Genomic DNA, 15,769 nt, shown 5'->3' on the forward strand with positions numbered 1-15,769 from the left:
ATGGTAAAGTTTGTATGAACAGGTACATGCATTAATTAAATAATCTCTTTATTTTAATTTACATGTTTACATTTACATTTTTAAAACACGTCATAGCTTTAGAAAACTGACAAGGAACATAATCACATATAGCAGGCTAACAGGGAAAACACCACAGTGCTATTTACATTACAGAAACATGATTTTAAAAGCATGCCATTTTGACAGATGTTATAGTTTAAAAACAGTGAAGACCATCCTTCATCCCTCAATAACACGGTCTTGGATTCTCATGTGTTCATCTAAAATATGGACAATCACGTTTTTATTCTCTTTATTTTTGTTATATTTATGTACACAACCATAAGGACATACCTCCATCACAGTGTAAATCCAGTTCAGAAGTTGAGTAACATCAGTGTAAACTCCAGGTTTTCCCTCGCGGGCACACCCCACTCCCCAACTTACTACGCCCATTAATTGCCAGCGAGAAGAAAGGTACACAAGTGGACCCCCACTATCCCCCTATAAAATGAGAGAAAATGGTTTATAAAGATAATAGTTGTATTCTAAGAGTTTACAATTTTGGCTTGTCTGCATATATAAGCCGGAAGCCAATACTACACTCAATTAAAGGCGGGGTGCATGATTATTAAAAAAAAATCAGGCAGAGTATCAAAAAAATATTTGTAGCCAATCAGAAGTAAGGGGCGATCCACTAACCGACATCGTTGCCTGGGTTGCATATGTGTGGGGCAAGTCTATCAAAAAAAGGTCCAGGTTCTATTGGGGTAGGGGCGTGTTTGTTTAGGTGATTTCAAATGCCAACATTGGCTTTCAGAGACCATGCACCCCACCTTTAAAGGGGTCATATGAGATTTTTAAGATGTAAAAGAAATCTTTGGTGTCCCCAGAGTGCGTAGGTTAAGTTTTAGCTCAAAATACTCCACAGCTAAATTTATTATAGCATGTTAAAATTGCTAATTTGAAGGGCTGAGCAAAAGTGTGCCGTTTTTGGGCGTGTCGTTTAAAATGCAAATGAGCTGATGAAATGCAAACACTGATCACAATGATGGTGGTTTGTTGTAACTGAAACTCAATTGTGCTTTCAAGTACATTTTTCTTTCTTTCTCTCTGCATTATGGAAGTGCTATGATTGAATATTGCAGATAAAGGGGGCGGTATTATTGTAATTCGCCTTGCAACCTAACTCACAAGACGGGCAAAATCTGAACGACCTAATTTTTCACACGCTTGCAGTAAATGGCTTACCCAAACTAAGTTACTGGGTTGATCTTTATCACATTTTCTAGGTTGATGGGGACCCAATTATAGCACTTAAACCTGGAAAAAGTCTGATTTTCATGCTATGACCCCTTTAAGGTTTCATTTTAGTTTTTTGGTACCTGACATGCATCTACGTTCCCTTCGATGAATCCGGCACAAAGCATCCTGGGAGTGATAGCAGGACCATAAACAGAAGTCTTGGAACATTCAGATTTATCAATCAGTGGCACTAAAGCTTTCTGTAGTATTGAGGGCATCTGACCTGTATGAGAAAAATAAAGGGAAATGAGAGAAAACTGAATAAATGTGTGTGTGGGGGGGCAAAATGCCATTCCATGTTGTATTTAAGTTAACCTAATTGACAACACATCATCTTACCATTCTCTTTTAACAAGCCCCACCCAGTCACCACAAGCATATCCTTCACAGAAAGCTGGTATGGGGGTAAACAAACTGGCAAAATTGATTCTGAAAGTAGACAGAAAACTGAAGATATAGCAAACTTTCTGTCATATACACATCACAAATCAATACACTATTAATACTGCCATTAAGATACATGCTAGAGCGAATATAGCAACATTACACTTGACAATAGCAACATATTAACATGGATGGATAGATGGATGAAGTACCCTTGAGTTTGACAGGCCAGGTGAGTTTTACCATGGCAACGTCAAAGTCATTGCTCAGGCGGCTGTAGTCCTTGTGGACAACAATCGTGTCTACAGTGACTCCCTTGACATTCCCAAGTTCGGTCTGACCCATCACCACCGACCACAGACGCTCTCGTGTCCTCCTGAAGGTTTGTTTGTGGACATGGCAAAACACGTTATAATGTAAACTGTACATCAAAAACATTCAAGTGGATAAACTGACCAAAATACACAGTATTATATTTACGTTTCTTTCCATAAGCAGACACTTTTCTCCAAAGGGAATTACAAATGAGAGAGCATTTAACATTTTGTCTCAGGAGCCAACAATATGAAATTATTAAAAAGCTGGTTTACATGTACCTGTAGATAGCGTTGTCCAGTATTTGGGTGTATGACTCACCCTGTGAAACAATGAGCTGCTGATATAATCCAGAGCGTGGACAGCAACGCTCCTCCACACATATGTTGCTGGTTCCACTGAAGACTAACCTGCCACGGCCATTGTACGATTTCTGTATTTACCCCACCAACAATACGGTCCAGTCCTGCCGTCTCACCGCAGTCTATAGAAAAATACAACGCATGTGGTTATATAGGTAAAGTAGGCCTGCTAAATGTTTTTCTTCTCCAAAAACTATCCTTGTTTTGACTTGCATTTGTGTGAACTGCTTCCATGTCTTAATATAATTAAGGATTTTATATTTTAATATAGGCAGAGATCATCATACCTTGTATGGAGAGGGAGTGTAACAAACACACACTTAATTCTCTCGGCCTTACCTGAACATGACAAAGACACCACTGAGCCAGACACACATTTTTCACTGTGGAAGATAACATCATTTCTACATGTAAATATATTTGTGTGGAAAATACCACAAATGATCTCATATTTCATAGAGCAACCAGGTGCAGTGCATCTCACCTGGCAGTAATAAAACTCTGGATGTCAGTGTTGTTCGATTCTGTGCTGACTATACCAAATGCGTTCAGAAGACTCGGAATAAGCACGCTCTTCAGTGGGATGCGAGTGCTTCGTGGACTCCTGTAGTGCAGTAGGATAATTTTAGACCAATGCTTTCCATTCCTGGTCCTCGAGTACCCCCTCCCAGAAAGTTTTAGATGTTACATTTGACCTCATAAGCCTCCTTCCACAACGGTTAGGTATGTGACAAAAATTGTCAACATGGTTAAATGCTAAAACTAGTTGTTCAGATAGAAAGAGCTTGACATTTTTTTTTACAATGACACCAAGACCATGTCTATGTGTTCAAGAATAACAAAATACTGGCCATCTGAAACCTCGAAAATCAACTTATTTTGTCCCATTGTTTTCCATTTTGCGAGTGGTAAAACAACCCTTGCGCATTGTTCAAATTAATTGAAATTTCGTTCACTTGTAGTTTATCAATTAAACTAAATGCAAGTTACAATTTCAAAAATGTTTTTACTCCGCACGTCACTTGAGGTAATCCGACGTTTCGTCAAGAGGAACCAAATTGACAGCCGAGATTGTCACGTACCTACAATGGTTAACATGGGTGCATCCCAATTCAGGATCTTTCGAAGGATGCAGACTTTGAAGGCGGGACTCTGTCTTCAAAGAATGCAACCTCCGAAGTCCACGAAGCGAAGTAAATAATAGAGATGGATATTTGATGGATCCTTCATTTCACAGGAACCCAAGGATGCATTTGGAGGCCACCTCAAAAGCTTTCCTGCCTTCGCCACAGCGACGTCATTGGCCTTCGGAGGACGTAGCCTTCGATTTGGGATGCACCCTAACAAGCTGATGAGTTCAATCAGGTGTTTTAAATTAGGCAACATCTAAAACATTTTGGAAGGGGGTACTGGAGGTTAGTACATTAGACAAACACATAAAAATCAAATGAAAGGTTTCCGGATGTTTGTAATGTCAGTTGTGATTTATCAGCTTAACTTGATACTGGTCATTGGATATGAACCACTGCGTGTTCAGTGCTTACAGTGTAAAGCCCAGTTGTTGACATGTTAACCGCGTATGCTTTGTCTTCCAGTTATCAGCACACACAGTTTTCCATCCACCATCATTAATGAAGACCTGCAGGACCAGTCTGTCTCCCACCAACCTCACTACAGAGAGAGAGAGCACACGGTCTTCCACAAATGCATCTCTAGGAATGACAGGAAACACTGAATAAAATAATTTACTTAACCCTTTTGTTAGATTGTAGCATTCACCTGGAAAAGTGCCATTTATTCGCAGTTTAGATACACAGACGAGCTCATCCTCACCGTCTGGACAGTCAGCCTTCCCATCACATACTTTCTCTATTGCAACAAACCTCAGAGATCCAGAGCAGTAGAAAAACTTTGTATTTATGACCTTAACGGCTGAAGGTTTACAGAAAAACAAAACAAAGAGAGACAATTGTTTGGCTTTATGGCACAAAGTGATACATCGATAATCAATTAAGTGAAAAGGAAAGAAATGAGTGGGAAAGTGAGAATGCTAAACCAACAAATTCTTACTATAGTACAATCCCACTATCAAAGTTGTCAGAACGACTACTGCACAGCACACCGTGATAATAGTCAGTCTGCACCGAGTTCTGCTCTCCTCAGTCCGCAACGTGCTCAGCTCCCGCCTTCGTCTCAACAGGGCCATGAGAAACCAGGAGGAGGAAGATTCTGCAGATAGAAAGATAGTTTCGCCAAATCAGTGAAGTTTACAGGTTCTGCTTTCCAAAAACTAATTGTATGTTATCTTCACCTTTCTCTATCTGTTTGTGAGACTATAAAATGTAACGAACTTCTATAACTAAGTGTTTTACGAATGGGCTTTAATTAATGTGTGTTTAGACAGACGACGGTGGTGGTGGTGTCCTATTGTTTTAGCTGCTGAATCTTCCTGTCACCTTAAACTGCTCACCAGACAGTGGCAGTAGTTAGGCACTGCCTAGTTATCACTTAAACTCAGCTGACCTGCATTTGCTAATTAGAGACAGGTTTGGTTAGACTAGTTAGCAAATATGAGGAAAGAGTGAGGCATATTTGTTCATGTCGTACTGAGCACTTGGTATGACGTAGGTATGTAGCATGTTCTGTATGACAACTAAAAAGTAAAATGTAAAGAATTTATAATCCAGTATAGACTAAGATTCATTTAACATAAAACATTTTATGAGATTATAGATTTCCATCATTTAGATTTCAGGTGGTGTTATAGTGTTTTGACCCAGATTTAAGTCAGATATACAAGCAAATAAACAATGTATAGATCTGACTAAAAAATAAAAATAAAATAAATGATCTGACTGTGTGAACAAATTTCAATATTTAACTCTAGCTCAGCCTCCCAATATTAAGCACAGTTACTCATTTAAATGGAATTCTCAGTGTCATCTCAATACTGTACTGTAACTGAGTTTACTTCAGGTGACATACAAGATACCAAAACATTTATTCATATCAGACACACGCCTACAACTAAGGCATATAGATCTGTATTTTAAATGTAGATGCTATTTATAGGTGTGACAATTGCTTGTTTGCATGTGTGTGTGTGTGTGTGTGTGTGTGTGTGTGTGTGTGTGTGTGTGTGTTCGCGCGTGCGTGCAGGTGTGTCTGTTATTCAGTTGTTCCAACTTTGTAAGATCATGGACAGCGAAGACAGGGCAAGTTTAAACACAGGATTTTTGTCATAATCGCTTAACTTCAGTAACTATTAAGGTTTTGAGTTTAAATTAGCACAGATTCATGAAAGATCAGCGTAAAAAATATGGGCTGTAAATAGCATGACAAAATGCCTTCTATGTTGTCACAAAAAGATGAATGCACTGTAAAAAGTGAAAAGTTTGATCATTTAAAAAAATACTTCAACACCTAAAAAAAATTATGTTGTCTCAACTTACATGTTTAATTTAAAAAATACTAAATTTTTTTAGGTACCAATTGAAGTTTTTAAGTTGGTCCAATTTTTCACTTTTTACAGTCTGTGTGTTTAAATCCCTTTTTAGGGCAATTATGAAATAATAGTAACACTAAATAATGCAAATATTCAATTGATCTGTTCCTGTGATACCCATTCTCCGATACCCTTATCTTCTGCAGCGATGCGGGAGGGATGGAGCCTTCTCCCAGTATCAAGAACCACCCTTTATCCTGGATAGATGGTCAGGACACACCCACACACATAATTTCATTGCACAAAGATATGATATATCTAAAACTAATCCAACTGTTTTCAAGATCTTTTACGATTGTTCAATTCTAAAGTTTCTTCGGAAATTGAACCTATGACTCCAGCATTGTTGGCACAATGCTCCAGTTAAGCTACAGGGACACAAAATCTCATTTGTTGGGATCAGATGACAGAACAAATTTAAGATGTTTAATTCTACAGTCTTTGAAAACTGATTTTATGTAAATGTTTGTGAAACTGGAGATGTGTTTTGGTTATAGATAAATATATTCAGATAATGTGAACACTGTTTATTAGGCATGCTATTTCCTATGTCTCAATAGGAATGTCTTTCAGTTGTGTATTTATTAATAATTAAGGCAATTGATGGAAAATTATATTATCTACGTGTGCATCTAAAGAGTTGCTATGGAGATCTTGTTGAAAATTGTTTTTACTAAATGCCTGTCAAACCAGTCGAACAGGAGAGAGGGAGAGTTCGAACAGGGTGTTTTTTCCCTGCCCTAATGATGTAAGAGTTGTGTTGTGCCACTAACAGGTGCATTTCAGAGAGCAAGGATTTTAGCTGAGACACAGGTAGAATCTACCTAATCTCTTTAGCCAGAACATACTTATGGCAAACAGACAGGTACGAATACTTTAAAACATACTATAATTCATACTGTAAATATTTGAACAAATATTAACATTCACAGATATGAAATTGGCTTGTATTAGTCTGTATTAATTCTTGGTTTATTTAAAATAAATGTGGCATTGTTGTTGTATTAATGTGTGATGTAAGTTTGAATGTGGAGTGACTACAATTGTATTTTTAATGGAATAAGTGCAATTATGTCACATTATGATTGGTTTAAAGTTTTACAGACTTGTTGTCTTGTTACATTGTGTTCTAATTGGCATTATTTGACTTGAATACTCAGTTGTTTTGTAATTTAATAATTACATAGAGTTTGCGTTGTTAAGAAACATTAGCAGAATTAGTCAGATAACAGAATTATAACTATAAGACTGTGACTAAGTAAATTATTTACTATGTGAAATACAAAGAACGTGTTTCAACTGGATGTTAATAATGTTAAGATAAAACAAGAACTATAAAGAAAGGGCAGATTCAAATAGATACCTTATATAGCTGGGTAAAAAATAAACTTCAAAATCAAACTTTAAGGTGTCTGTTTTTATCTATGTTTTTAATAGAGGTTATGCATTGACGTCACTTTTCCACTTGACCACACCGGAACTCGCCTCGTCGAGTGGCAAACGTTCAATAAAATGGCTGGTTTTCATAGCAGCTGCTGCAAAAATGCCAGTAAAACTAACTATTATCAGCTTAAATAGAATTTAGTTGGACTTGATAGCAGAGGTGGACTATATTAGTTACATTTCTTACATTTTTCAAGCATCTTTGCTTTATTAGCGTGTTTGTATTTGGAAAAATGTTACTTCACTACATTCTAAAGCATATGATCATACTGTGTATTTTTTAATAATGCATATTCAAATTTATTTAATACATAATTACATAAAAATTTTGTAAAAGCATGTTAATGTACTTAAATATTAAATGTAAAACAAAACTTGTATTCATGAAATGTAATAGAATAAAAATTATGATAAATGCTTTGGAATGTATGTTTTCCAAAGAAAAACACGGATAAAATACAAATACTTTTAAGTAGAAAGTAAAACCTCTGCTTGATATTGATCCTATCAACTTGTCAACCCACCTGTGGTATGTGGACGTTGGCATGAACGATCTAATTACTTCTCCTTTCAGTGTTTTTTGGCAGTCTGTAAAACGATAGCTCTGAATTCTTGTTAATCTGTTAGTACAGTCTATCGCACAACAGCTTTTCCATTTAGACGCGCTTTCGTTGTGTTTTCACACTGTACACAAATTCTGCCGCTCTGTCTTTTGCCACTCAGTGGGCGTAACCGCAGTCACTTTCGCCGAAGGTGACATCACATGCATACCCTCTATAGTCATCCAGTCAAATAAAAAGTGTCAAGTTTCATTATGAAAATTAGTTTTGCAAAACTAAAACAAATGCTTCTATATTGCACTAAATTTAGCAGAAGTTGTCAAATTTATGCAAAACCTTCTGATAAATGATGGTACTGTAAGCACACAGTAGACTGAACCCATTGACTTCCATAGTATTTGTTATTCCTACTATGGAATCAAAGGGTACCAGTGATGCGTGGGTTGATCCAAAATGAGCGGGTGCCTGCGGTCACCTTTCATAATTCAAGGTTCAACATGGACTCAAACAGAAAAGCAACCCCACATAATGCAGTAGCCTAGAAAATGAGACTTTTTCACAAATGTATTTACAATTCATATCAACTCTATCTGGCAGTACAAGTATACCTGTATGCCACTGTGTTCATTTGATGTGACATACATATATAACATTTAACAGTGAACTTAGCCCTGACATATATCTAAAAGCTTCTCTTGTAAAAATCTATTTTGTGAATCCAGAATGAGGCTCCTCCCCCTTATGACTATGCAGTGAATCCGAATGCTCCCCAGCCTTTATATCCTGGTGTTCAGGCCACCCAAAGCCAACCGTACTACATCCCTCAGCAAATACCTCACACACCTGCTCCTTATGTGATTCAGACAGGTACTGCTGCTCAACAACATACATTACTAACTTATATTAAGTTCTACAGACCATGTGTCAAATAAATTAAATCATTATGTAATCAATAGTCTTAATATCTATATAATATCTCACTTTTTGTTCTACATTTTCAATGTTGTGTCCTTTGTGTAGTCCCCTCACAGGCCGGACGAGTTCAATCGACAAGAAACAAAAAGTGTTGTTATGGAGGAAGTGGTGGCACTGCCATCTTGGTGACACTGGTTGTAATTGCAGTCGGAGTTGGAAGTGAGATTTTTTTATGATGTTCTGTCCTGTGCCTAGTGCTCTTCACTTTTAAACAAGTACTTTTAAACAAGTGCTGGCATAAAATGACCTCTCTGTATAGCTCTACCCACTGCTGTATCTTAATTGATAAAGCATTACATTGCATTTATGCATTTGGCAGACGCTTTAATGCAGCAAAGCTATTCACAGTGCATTATAAATTATATTTTCCAGTCTGTGTGTTCCCTGGGGCTCAAACCTACAGTATGACCTTTAGCAATGCTAACACAAAGGTCTACCACTGAGCTCAGGAACGGTAGCAGTGCAAAGTAGCTGGCTTTGATTGATCACCATAGATACTAAACTGTATACCTTGATAAAATGGATAAAAGCATTTGTGAAATAATTTATACATTTAACCATATGGTTTCTGACTAAGATCTTTCATCTTCAAGATTTGAAATTACTTTAGGTACACTTCTAATTTATTGATTCTTTCCTGCAGTACGTTATGGACCGTCACTGTGGGCTTTTGCAGGAAATAAACAAGAACCAGACACATGCCCCTCATCAGCAGTCAATTGTGATGGGAAGAAAGACTGTTCTAAGGGCAGTGATGAAAGTGTCTGTGGTCAGTGTCAATTAAATACCAATTGCACATCAACAATAGCTTTGTGTACAACATATATAAGATTATAAGTATCTTGCAATCTTGGATGGATATTATATATGATTGCCATACTGATTTACACTAATATATATATTTAATCTCAATTTCAGTGAGGTTTGGAACAGGAAATGAGTTGCAGGTCATGACCTCTAAGACTGGAAGCTTCCTTCCTGTCTGTGGAGATGGCTGGAGTGCAAGCATAGGTGACCAAACATGCAAACAGCTTGGCTTTAAACAGTAAGTATCACACACACACACACACACACACACACACACACACACACATTCTGGTTTCCATGTTTTGTGGGGACATTCCATAGACGTAATGCATTTTATACCGTACAAACTGTATATTCTATTCCCCTTACCTACCCCATTCCCTAACCCCAACAATCACAGAAACTTCTACTACTACTACTTCACATTTTCAAAATACATAATTTTGTTTGATTTATAAGCTTGTTTCCTCATGGGGACATCAAAATGTCCCCACGAGGTCACAAAAATACTGGTATTCCTATCTTTGTGGGGACAATTGGTCCCCACAACGTGATAATTACCAGGTACACACACACACACACACACACACACACACACACACACACACGCGCGCGCGCGCGCAATACCAAGATGCAGATCTCACATACTGTACATGCATAAGTACTTTATAATAATATTTACTGTAGATTTCCACATCTCTAATGCTAATCACTGTGATTTTGCTAGAATATGCATTCCAGGATTGAACAGAACAGAAATTACCCCTGAAATCTGAGAAAAATAATGTGTGATAAAATAAGTGTACAATTCCTTAACCCAGTCCTAAAGACTAAACTGACCCTATCTAATCTGAAAGGTTGTTCAAGGCCCAATGATGCTGATTTAGAAATGTTATGTAATTCACTTTTTACCTGCCAACTGTAGTCAGTTTGCTATGTGTTCCACTAGATTTCTATTTTTCAAAATCATGGTCTATTTGAAGTATAGCCATGCCTGTACATATTTTTAGAAATGTATGTTTGTGAACACAGATCTAGAAACTCACATAACACATTAATAAGAATTTTGCTTGTGTGCTTCACAGGAGTTATCAAAATACTGTCTTGCAAACCAGTGCGTCCTCCTTTCAAAGTGTGACCAATGGCCAGTTTTCCAACACTATCCAGAGCAGTGTTCAGACCAGGTACAGTATAAACCAGCAGACACTTGAAACCAACTTAATGTAAAAAAAACCTCTGACTTGGATTTGGATAAAACATGTATTGCTCATGGGTTGCTCTCTCAGCATAAAACTTAGTCTCAGATGTTTCTCCTAAAATTGCCCAGGAGACATAAAAATAGTACAGAGGCCCAAAGGTGACATTGGAGTAAAAAAATATATAGTTTAGTTTCATGTGCTCACGTGAAACTTCTGCGTGCTCACGTGAAACTTTCGCGTGCTCACGTGAAACCTTCATGTGCAGATTTTTTTTTAAAGTTTAGTTTCGCGTGCGCACATGAAACTATCGCTCACGCACATGTAACTTTCGCGTGCTCACATAAAACTTTCATGTGCTCACGCGAAAGTTTTCACATGGAGTAAAAAAAATAAAGTTTAGTTTCATGTGCTCACGTGAAACTTTTGGGTGCTCACGTGAAACTTTCATGTGCTCACGTGAAACCTTCATGTGCAGAATTTTTTATTAAAGTTTTCACATGGAGTAAAAAAAATAAAGTTTAGTTTCATGTGATCACGTGAAACTTTTGCGTGCTCACGTGAAACTTTTGCGTGCTCACATGAAACTTTCGCGTGCTCAAGCGAAACCTTCATGTGAAGATTTAAAAAAAAAAAAAGTTTCACATGGAGTAAAAGTTTAGTTTCATGTGCTCACGTGAAACTTTCATGTGCTCACGTGAAACCTTAATGTGCAGAATTTCTTCTTTAAAAGTTTAATTTAGAGAAAGTGAAAGTTTCACGTGCGCACGCGATAGTTTCACATGTGTGTGCGATAGTTTCACGTGTGTGCGTGATAGTTTCACGTGCCCATGTGAAACTAAACACGATAGTTTTATGTTCGCATGCGATAGTTTCACGTGCGCATGCAAAACTAAACTTTATTTAATATTTGCTCCATGTCCCCTTAGGGGCTCCGTAATACTGAAAGAAATGAGACAATTGTTAAGATGCATCGAGAGCATTGAGCTGTAAAGAGTAAAAGAGTATGTATAGCTAAAATTACGTGGGTACGTGAAACTATCGCGTTTAGTTTTGCATGGGCACGTGAAACTATCACGTTTAGTTTTGTGTGGGCACGTGAAACTATCGCGCATGGGCATGTGAAACTTTCGCAGCGCACGTGAAACTTACGGAGACTCATTCCAGTAGATCGGAAATAGATGCTTGCGCACCTGAGGTTTGAGGAGTAAAATTACAACACAATCCAACATAAGCACTGCCAAAAGTGCAGTATACCAAGTGTAGTTTTGAACAAAATTGAGAATAACATCTTCATCTACAATCGAATGCCATAACTGCATTGTGGGCAAATGTCAAATAAATGTGTAAAATGTATACATTACATATTTGTAACAGTTGTGTTTTAATTGTAGCACATCCTGTCCTAGTCAGAAGACCGTGTCGTTGCAGTGTAGCGGTGAGCTCACTACATTATTGCTGCATTTTATAAGTACAATATAAGTCTATCCATGTCTAAACACCCTCCTCCTCTCTCTCCTCATCTCTGGTCAGACTGTGGAAGGCCACCAACTAACACAAAGATTATAGGGGGAACTCCAGCTGCCGAGGGTCAGTGGCCATGGCAGGCCAGCCTTCATTTCAAAAGGTCTCATACATGCGGAGGATCTCTAGTGGCTCCAGATATTATACTTACAGCTGCTCACTGCTTCCCAAAGTCAGTATACACAATTGGTTAAGAAACATTATAACAAAGTAAAACGAATCGATGAATGGATAAGTGCAGTTGCTTTCATTTCTTTTCTTAGAGAATCTCCTGACTCTTTGGTGCTTAGTAACTGGAAAGTGTTCATTGGAATGGTGTCCCAGCTTAAACTTCCCAGCCCATATTATGTCAAACAAATCATCATAAATGAAAAGTACAACTCAGACACAAAAGACTATGACATTGCTTTGCTGAAACTTGAGACATCTGTCAGTGAGTATCTAAGCACACACATACACACAATATTAGTGACCAGGTTCATTTGTACAGTTTTGACTTAACGTGTTTATGTGTGTTTTTTAAGATAATATACAACCTGTCTGCCTCCCTGTGACTGGCCAGACTTTTCCTTCTGGTACACAGTGTTGGACTACAGGTTTTGGAGTTACCCAGGAAGGGAGTGGTATGTATGTGTTTTACAGGCATGTAAAATATTTAAAAAGTATTTTATTTCCCTTAATGGTGCAATGTGGGACTTTTAAAAGGATCTCCTGACAGGAATTCAATAACTATTATGTCATTGCTGTATAAAGACCTGTATGGTTTAGAATGAGTCATTTTTTATCAACATACACCGCGGGTCCCTTTACATGGAAGTTCCCATTTTGTGCCATCATGTTTCCAAAGTAGACAAACTTTATAGAGCGCGTTTTGTCACTACATTGAATCAAATGATGACGTGTTTGTCCTGTGCCTTTACTACGCGTTTCGAAAAGGAGGAATGAGCTGTGGAATGAGCCATTGGTTGCAATTCACAGTTTCACTGCTAGATGCCACTAAAAATCCCACACTGCACCTTTATCAGATACATGCCTCATAACGTATAGCTCAAACATGACTCCTCGAGAGAATTAGAGATATCTATGTGTGCAGGATTTTCCCTGTCTTTTAGTTTGTATTTCTCAATGTTTATAGTGTATTTATAATAGTCTCTCTCTATGTGTTGTCGCTCTCTGCAGCTTCAAGTTCAACTTATTTGATGGAAGTCGCAGTCAGCTTGATTGATTCAACTACGTGCAACGCACAAGGCGTTTACAGTGGAGCTATCACTGGAAATATGCAGTGTGCAGGATATATTTCAGGAGGAAAAGACTCGTGCCAGGTTAGACGGGTTCTCAAAAGCAATCTTTTTGCTTGCAAATACTGCCACCTCGTGGTAAAATAACGTAGTGCTGTCTGTCAGTTTAAGTTTTGTTGCTCTTTCTTTCTTTCTCCAGGGGGACAGTGGGGGTCCGTTGGTGTGTAAGGCTGATAGTGGTCGTTGGTATCTCACAGGTATAACAAGTTGGGGAGAAGGATGTGGAAGGAGAAACCGTCCAGGTATCTACAGTAACGTAGAGCGCCTTTTACCCTGGACACTTAGCAAGATGCAGGTAAACACACTTCATGCACATATTTACATGTACACACAAACACTAAGGGCCAGTCTCCTGGACAGGGTTTAGATTCATAGGACTACAGCTTAGTTCGGAAATTTAAGTAGATCCCGGCTGAAAAAAACAATAAAACCATTACATAAAATTCTAATGGTTCCATTAAAATACCAATAGGAACCATTAGCTTTTACCATTAAAACCACTACACTGTAGTGTGTTTTGGGCCTTATTTTATTAGAACCAATACATATTTCATTAGAACAAATACATGGAACCAATAGAACCAATACATACCATTAGAGACCATCAAAAAGCTATACACTGTAGTGTGTTTTGGGCCATATTCCATTTGAACCAATAAAATTCCCAATAAAACAATTAGAATTTTCTGTAATGGTTTTATTGTTTTTTTCAGCAGGGTTTTTACCTTACCAAAAACAACAGTGGTGTGCATCTTGAGACAAAACAATGGCACTGATATATGTTAGGAATTGTCAGTGCAAGATGTTTTTAAATTAAAGTAGCTTAAACATGCATATTAGTTTGAGACTAGGAAAAGCCCTGTCCGGGAAATAGCCCTAAATCCTATAAATATATTTACACACATGGAGATACAAACAGAAAGCCTTTGGGATTTATTACAAGTTATCAGATATAATTATAGTTGTTTTAACTCATCAAATAACCTTTTTTTAATAATTATATTCTCTCTCTCTCTCTCTCTCTCTCTCTCTCTCTCTCTCTCTCTCTCTCTCTCTCTCTCTCTCTCTCATTTGCTGAATTACAGCAAGTACAAGGATGAACTTCTACGATCATGAAGAGCAAAGCACATTGCACATTGCCGTATACACCTCACAAATCATTAAACAAATCTTTATTATTATTGCTAAAGAGCAAGTAAATGCAAAAATGAAAATATTCACCTTTATGCCATGTCAAACCCATATGACATTTATGCATGGTTAAGAGTGACGTGAGAGTGAATAAATTATTAAATAAATGTTTTATTTAATTATTATTTTATGTTTTATTTTGTATTTTATTTAAACTGTCTAAATAAACTGCTTTCATTCATTTGTAAATAAGATGTCCTTAATTCTGGAAATATGGTATTGGTTAAATAAAAACTTTGACACAAAAATGGTTTATAAAGACATCTACAAGGTTGAGTTGAATTTATTATTTATAGTCCCTTTATACTGGACACCTATTAAACCTATTATACATAAGATTATGAACTAACAAGCTCATAAAAGCACTGGATATTGTGTATGACATTTTGCTTCCTAGACTTTTACTATCAAAATATTATTCAATGTTTTCAAATAATTAGACATAGTATGTTTTAGATGTTGACAATGTTTTATTTCAAACTTGCTTATTTGCTTAAAAAAAAATGTATTGTCCATAAAGACTTACTTTTTTCTGAGCTTTCTGTCCATCCCATTAACTAGAAAAAAATTGCCCACTAAGTCGATTTATATACTCCGATAGATTTATCTTCCACCTTATTAAAGTGAGAGAGTGTAAACTCAGACCAGTTAAATTTTGACATAAGCAAGCAAAGACATAAAGACTTCCTATTATTCACTTACATTTATATATAGGCATTTAGCAGATGCTTTTATCCACAGTCCCTTACAAAAATAAAGAAAAACAATAAAGCAATTTCTCAATCAAATTTGAGAACAAGTAACTCTAAAAAAACTGTTAGAATGATGCTGCCAACTAAATTCACACTTTTTTAAAATATAAGGATTAGTTATGCATTAGTTAGTTATGTATTAGTTATGTACC

At 37.0% G+C, this 15,769-nt stretch overlaps 2 protein-coding genes across 2 annotated transcripts; one reads left to right on the forward strand and one right to left on the reverse strand.

The window, feature by feature from the left end:
• Window positions 1-31: 31 nt before the first annotated feature.
• On the reverse strand, window positions 32-4,844 carry tmprss4b (transmembrane serine protease 4b). The gene is made up of 12 exons (XM_055199786.2): window positions 4,678-4,844; window positions 4,437-4,595; window positions 4,146-4,298; window positions 3,911-4,037; window positions 2,851-2,970; window positions 2,706-2,749; window positions 2,326-2,488; window positions 1,902-2,065; window positions 1,645-1,734; window positions 1,386-1,528; window positions 355-504; window positions 32-281 (listed from the first exon to the last, which is right to left on the reverse strand). Exons 2-12 carry the CDS (start codon window positions 4,570-4,572, stop codon window positions 270-272), a joined length of 1,302 nt encoding a protein of 433 aa, XP_055055761.2. The 5' UTR covers window positions 4,573-4,595; window positions 4,678-4,844; the 3' UTR covers window positions 32-269.
• A 1,746-nt stretch (window positions 4,845-6,590) lies between these two features.
• tmprss13b (transmembrane serine protease 13b) lies at window positions 6,591-15,046 on the forward strand. Its single transcript, XM_055199783.2, has 13 exons — window positions 6,591-6,736; window positions 8,597-8,741; window positions 8,895-9,008; window positions 9,493-9,618; window positions 9,768-9,894; window positions 10,742-10,840; window positions 12,247-12,290; window positions 12,386-12,548; window positions 12,640-12,809; window positions 12,901-12,999; window positions 13,556-13,698; window positions 13,814-13,969; window positions 14,760-15,046. Exons 1-13 carry the CDS (start codon window positions 6,722-6,724, stop codon window positions 14,772-14,774), a joined length of 1,416 nt encoding a protein of 471 aa, XP_055055758.2. The 5' UTR covers window positions 6,591-6,721; the 3' UTR covers window positions 14,775-15,046.
• Window positions 15,047-15,769: the final 723 nt, after the last annotated feature.

The sequence above is a fragment of the Misgurnus anguillicaudatus genome, chromosome 22, assembly GCF_027580225.2.
Source record: "Misgurnus anguillicaudatus chromosome 22, ASM2758022v2, whole genome shotgun sequence".
Taxonomy (NCBI): Eukaryota; Metazoa; Chordata; class Actinopteri; order Cypriniformes; family Cobitidae; genus Misgurnus; species Misgurnus anguillicaudatus.

Coding starts and splice junctions, on each gene's coding strand:
- tmprss4b (XM_055199786.2), bottom strand. CDS start 4,572: ATGGCCCTGTTGAGACGAAGGCGGGAGCTGAGCACGTTGCGGACTGAG. Junction 4,299..4,436: donor GATAGTGGGATTGTACTATA/GTAAGAATTTGT, acceptor GTAAACCTTCAG/CCGTTAAGGTCATAAATACA. Junction 1,529..1,644: donor GGGCTTGTTAAAAGAGAATG/GTAAGATGATGT, acceptor TTTCTCATACAG/GTCAGATGCCCTCAATACTA.
- tmprss13b (XM_055199783.2), top strand. Junction 8,742..8,894: donor TCCTTATGTGATTCAGACAG/GTACTGCTGCTC, acceptor TCCTTTGTGTAG/TCCCCTCACAGGCCGGACGA. Junction 10,841..12,246: donor CAGAGCAGTGTTCAGACCAG/GTACAGTATAAA, acceptor TTTTAATTGTAG/CACATCCTGTCCTAGTCAGA.